The sequence below is a fragment of the Musca vetustissima genome, unplaced genomic scaffold (assembly GCF_032173495.1).
Source record: "Musca vetustissima isolate MV318-11 ecotype Yass unplaced genomic scaffold, APGP_CSIRO_Mvet_v1 utg361182, whole genome shotgun sequence".
NCBI lineage: Eukaryota > Metazoa > Arthropoda > Insecta > Diptera > Muscidae > Musca > Musca vetustissima.
This window is the reverse complement of record NW_026876526.1, coordinates 1-5,905: the sequence shown is the minus strand read 5'-3', so window position 1 is coordinate 5,905 and position 5,905 is coordinate 1. Positions and strand designations below refer to the sequence as shown.

General features: G+C 36.7%; 1 protein-coding gene across 1 annotated transcript; it reads right to left on the bottom strand.

Moving 5' to 3' along the window:
- Positions 1 to 2,570: 2,570 nt before the first annotated feature.
- On the bottom strand, positions 2,571 to 4,168 carry LOC133321092 (membrane-bound alkaline phosphatase-like). The gene is made up of 3 exons (XM_061530192.1): positions 3,908 to 4,168; positions 2,832 to 3,843; positions 2,571 to 2,764 (listed from the first exon to the last, which is right to left on the bottom strand). The coding sequence occupies exons 1-3, from the start codon at positions 4,166 to 4,168 to the stop codon at positions 2,571 to 2,573; spliced, it is 1,467 nt and encodes a 488-aa protein (XP_061386176.1).
- Positions 4,169 to 5,905: the final 1,737 nt, after the last annotated feature.

Below are 5,905 nucleotides of genomic sequence, written 5' to 3'. Positions count from 1 at the left end.
GAAATTTAACAAGCATCGTTCTTGACTTATTTTAGTACGCTAAGCCATATTTCGTGCAAATCTAAGGATCTGTATGGTTTTTGGTGCACTACTTATCTAAAATCGAACGAAAGTATTTATGGAAGCTCTATCTAACTCTGAACCGTTTTTTTCCGAAACGTAACACACATTACTCTACACTTAATTTAGTATGCTATGCCAAATTTCGAAAGATATATGGAGACTTTGGTGCACTATTTACCTAAAATCGGACGAAAATATATATGGGAGCTATATCTAAATCCGATGTTCACGCATTTATGATCTGAATTGGATGAAATTTGGCACAGCCCATTTGTTTGGCCCAAGCACAAACCCTATTGAAATTGGGAAAAACGGTTCAGATTTAGATATAGCTCCCTTATATATTTTCGTCCGATTTAAGGTAAATGGTGCACCAATGTGCCTATATATCTTTCGATTTGCACGAAATTTGGCATAGCGTAATGAATTATGTCCAAAATAATGTGTGATAAGTTTCGTAAAAATCGGTTCAGATTTAGATATAGCTCCCATATATAGTTTCGTCCGATTTTAGGTAAATGTTCCACAAAAGTCCCTGCAAATCTTTCGATTTTCACGAATTTTGCCATAGCATTCTAAATTAAGTCTAGAATGACGTGTTCTAAGTTTCGTGAAAATCGTTTCAGATTTAGATATAGCTTCGAAGTATATTTTCATCCCATTTTATCTAAATGCTGCACCAAAGTCCCCTATATCTTTCGATTTTTGTATAGCGTACTGAATTAATTGTGCATTAAAGACCGTTAGCTAGGCCGGTTGATACAACGTACTGAAATTAATATAAATTAATCTCTGGCAAGTTTTTTGAAATCGGTTCAGATAGAGATATAGCATAGCTTCCAATATAATTTCGACTTATTAATGTTTATTGTACACCAAATAATCAATGGGTGTTTGATTGAGATTAAATTTTAAACAGTGCAGCATACCGAATAGCGTGTGTCAAGCTTACTTAAAATCGATTTACAAAATTTTTAGCATAGGTTACAGAATGACATGTATAGGGATTGATGTTAATCGGTTTAGATATAGGTAATGATCACATATTTAAGTTCGTTCAATTTCATGTCATGTCAATTCCTTCGAAAAGGATATGTATGTAGAATATACCCAAAGTCGGCCCAGTCGGACTTTACTACTTTCCCTACTGGTTTACAATTTAAGATGGACAGACGGACATGCATAAATCGACTCAGAAAGTGATTCTATGCATATTCTCAAAAGGAACCATGGGCCTATCTCGTTTCCTTTTGCCTGTTACAAACATATGCACAAAGACATAATACCGTGTACCACCGTGTGGTGAAGGGTATATACAACAAAACCACACTGTGGTACAGGGTATTATGTCTTTGTGCATATGTTTGTAACAGGCAAAAGGAAACGAGATAGACACATGGTTCATTTTGAGAATATGCATAGAATCACTTTTTAAGTCGATTTATGCATGTCCGTCCGTCCGTCAGTCCATGTTAAATTGTAAACCAAGTCCAGGTCGCATTTATGATCCGAATTAAATGAAATTTGGCATAGGTCACTTATTTAACCCAAGGACGAAACCTATTGAAATTGGGGAAAATCGGAATACGGAATTAAGTCTAGAGTAATGTGTGCTAAGTTTCGCGAAAATTGGATCAGATTTAGATATAGCTTCCATATATAGTTTCATCCGATTTTATGTAAATGGTGCACCAAAGTCCTTATATATTTCTAATTGCACGAAATTTTGCATAATGTACTGAATTGAGTCTAGAATGATGTGTGCTAAGTTTCGTGAAAATCGGTTTAGTATTGCGATTTTAATAAACTGACTCGTTGTCCTGCTGAAAAACTAATAATTAATGCTAATTTGTCTTCTAAGACTCCATTGAATTCATCCGACAACTAGGAAATGCCAAATCAAGCATTCCGTCGCTATAAAATGCTCCCAAGACCATTAAGGGACCGCCGCCGAAATTTCGTTTTAAGAAATATCGTGGTTCCTTCCGTAGATCTCTCCAATAACAAATAAAATCATCTGGAATATTGGTAAGTGTGGGCACGTGTTTCCACAAAATTTGATGTATCTGGTGAAGGGTACAAGGGTTTGCAAAACGGATATTGGTCCACTTTATAAGGTAGGTCCAATACCAGGTATGGGCCCTATGAAAACATTATCCGGAAAAGTCGACCGCGAATTAAAATTGGCTCTACGGCCTAATATAAAGGTATAAAGACGCGGTATTTAGTTCCACATGTAGTTAAACATCAGTGGTAGTTGTTCAGAGTATCATATGGTCTGTCCCGCTCGACTATACTGCTCCCATTATTTGCAAAGAGTTTTCATTTTAATAAACACGACACATTTTGATTTCATCTACTTTTGATTGAATGTATTTTTAATTTTAGTTACACAATTAATACTGTGCCATTAAAATGATCATCTCACATCTATCTTGACCGGAGATAGATGTAAGATGATCACTTTAGAATATTCTATACAATTTCAGATTTTTAAAATCGATCAATTAAACAATCGAATTTTCATCACACATAGTTGGTCCATCACCAATGCAAGCGGCATAAGCCATCAAATGTGGAATTGTATGTTCTTGCAATACACCAGTGAATAAATGGGCAAATGGTCCCGTGGCAAAAATTCCAACATCTTCGCCTGAATGATGGCCATTATCGGATTTTATGTAACTAGGATATACAGTTTCTAAAAATTCAAGAAAGAAATCAAATTAATTATTTGACGAACTAAATGTTCCAACAAATGTTCTTACCAATATTTCGGGGAATCTTTTCCATATCCAAACGTTTACCATTCGCATCGATATACTGCTCTCGTCCCAATGTATAGCTGAGTGTGGAGTACTTTAGACCATCCGATCCGACATCGTGTGGATTTAAACCCAATATGGATGAACCACGACCAGGATACCCATTAATTGTGAGACCATGACCATGATCGGCTGTAACTACAATGAGTGTCTCTTCGGGGTTTGTCATATTATATGCTAATTCTATGGCCCTCTCAAATTCCAATGTTTCATCCAAAGACATGGCTGCCTTATTTTCATGATGAGCCGTATCGATGTTGCCACCTTCGATAAATACAAAATAGCCCTGTTCATTGCGCTGCAAAAGTTTCAAAGCAGTTTCAGTCATTTCCGATAACGAAGGTTGTTTCGATTTATCTGCCACCGCTGCATAGTCCATTGATTTGGTATTGAAAATACCCATAATATGTGAAACATTAGCAGTATTTACGCTCAAAAGCTCGTCACGATTTGTAACCAAAGATCCATCGGGATGCATGATCTGCCAAGTTTTGAGCAGATTTAGACCATCATCACGTATACCATTATTGCCATGGGCATCTACAACAGTTTTTGGTAAAAATTTAGCCATACCACCACCCATCATAACGTTGAAATTGCGTCCAGGTTCCTGCAACACGAGTTGTTGGGCCATATCCAAGCACGTTTCGGGATCTTGCCCAAACGATTTAATATCGGCATCACTTTCATACAAGCGATTGGCAACATGAGCATAGGTACCAGCTGGACTGGCATGGGTCAAACTGGTTGTTGTGACGAAACCAGTTGATTTGCCAGCCTTTTGGCCCCAAGCAGCAATGGATGAAACATGATTGGCGGGATCCATACTAGCACTGCAGTTGTTATATTCGACATTGGCGCTAACACCAATCGTTACAATATTACCTTTTACACCACACAAATATGCGGTGGCAGTACAGGCTGAGTCGGGAACTTGGGCATTGGCGCAGTATGTCTAAATTTTGAGAATTATAGGTTTCACTCATATACAATTTTTATAAGTCAGTAGATTTACTTACCTTACTCAATGCCACGTGGGGAAATTTTTCAAAACTCAAGGCATCTTCTTCACCATTATGACTTTTACGTTGGCCCTTAAGAATACGAGCAGCTGTCACCGTAGATAAGGACATTCCATCACCAAGGAACATGATAATATTCTTGGCTTTATTTACATTGAGATTTTGTTTTCCAATAGCCTTCAAAACTTCCTCCCTTGCCATAGAACGCCAAAATTCCGGATCCTTTTCCTCTTCTGGAGTAGGCTTATTTACACCCATTGATTCTCGTACAATTGTATTTCTGGTATTCACATTTTGGCCTGCCAATTTCTGAGGACTATGGAAACTAGTGTCATCTATAATGTGACCAGAAGCAAGTACTACGGCCACAGACACGACGAGAAAACAGAAAATATATTTTGCCATTGTTGTGATACCTAGGTATTGTTGGCTTGACAATGAACGCTAAGACTGTAATGCAGAAGTTAGCCAAAATTGGTATTTATATTTTTTGAGGCAAGCCTGTTTAAGTGTGGCCGTATATTGCAATTGTAAACGAATATATTTATCTTTTATTCCCACACCCTTAACAATGTTATTTAAATACTGTATATGTTTATGCATATCGTGTGTGCAATTATTTTCTGATAAGACAATAGTCATTGTGATTGAATTTGTTTACTTGCTTTATTATAGCTCAAGAAGTAGGAATATTCATCAGTGAGTTAGTGATTATAAAATCTAAAATGTTAATGGAAACATACACCACATCAGGTATATACAAAAGGGGTATCCTTAAGACGCATATTGTATTCACATTCATATTTCAAATAATTAGCGAAATATGCATTATGGTGAGTGGAGTAGTTCAATGATGTTCCGATTTAATCAATGGGGAGTGTATGTGAACATCGCACTGTCCGAACTTTACGAAGTTTATACTTATTTGGTATTTGTAAGTATTCGTCATTCTTCATACCAAATTTCGGCGATTTTCTACGCTAAAAACTGTCAAATTTTTAGCTTTGAATGTCCAACATGTTTATACCCTAAACAATATTATCAAAGGTAGAATAATATTTTTATAACCTCCGCCATAAGGTGGAGTGTATATTAAATTTGTATTTCCGTTTGCAACACCACGAAATATTCTATGTCGGTTTATGCCTGTCTGTTTGTCCGTGTGTTGAAATTACGTTAGAACCCACAATATGTAAAATATAACTCAGAAATTGTGCACAGACATTGCTAGTACTTCTAGGATGTTTATACCCTTCACCACACTGTGGTACAGGGTATTATGTCTTTGTGCATATGTTTGTATGCATAGAATCACTTTCTGAGTCGATTTACGCATGTCCGTCCGTATGTCTGTCCATGTTAAATTGTAAACAAAGTACAGATCGCATTTATGATCCGATTTGGATGAAATTTGTCACAGTTCACTTATTTGGCCCAATGACGAACCCTATTGAAATTGGGAAAAATCGGTTCAGATTTAGTTATAGCTCCCATAGTCCGATTTTATGTAAATGGTGTACCACAGTCCTTATATATCTCTCGTTTTGCACGAAATTTGACATAGCATACTCGATTAAGTCTAGAATGATGTGTGCTAAGTTTCGTGAAAATCGGTTCAGATTTAGATAAAGCTCCCATATATAGTGTCGTCCGATTTTATGTAAGTGGTGCACCAAAGTCCCTATATATCTTCCGATTGGAACAGCGTAATGAATTTGGTCTAGAATGATGTGTGTTAAGTTTCCTGAAATCGGTTCAGATTTAGATATAGCTTCTACATCTGACCAAATGAAAAATTTAGTATGGGTTGCAGAATGACATGTTAATGGATCCAATTTCATTTTACTGGTCCTTTACAAATGCGACGTCTGTTAGGATTTATCTGTTGAGTATACCCAAAGTGGTGATGGGTATCATATAGTCGGGCGTCCGACTTTACTACTTTCCTTACTGGTTGGAATTGCAAATGGGATATATCGGTCCACGTTTTGGTAT

Excerpts from the sequence above, each read along its gene's own strand:
- LOC133321092 (XM_061530192.1), bottom strand. The coding sequence starts at position 4,168 with ATGGGTGTAAATAAGCCTACTCCAGAAGAGGAAAAGGATCCGGAATTT. Across the intron at positions 3,844-3,907 it reads CCCACGTGGCATTGAGTAAG|ACATACTGCGCCAATGCCCA; the intron begins GTAAGTAAATCT and ends CTCAAAATTTAG. Across the intron at positions 2,765-2,831 it reads AAAGATTCCCCGAAATATTG|AAACTGTATATCCTAGTTAC; the intron begins GTAAGAACATTT and ends TTGAATTTTTAG.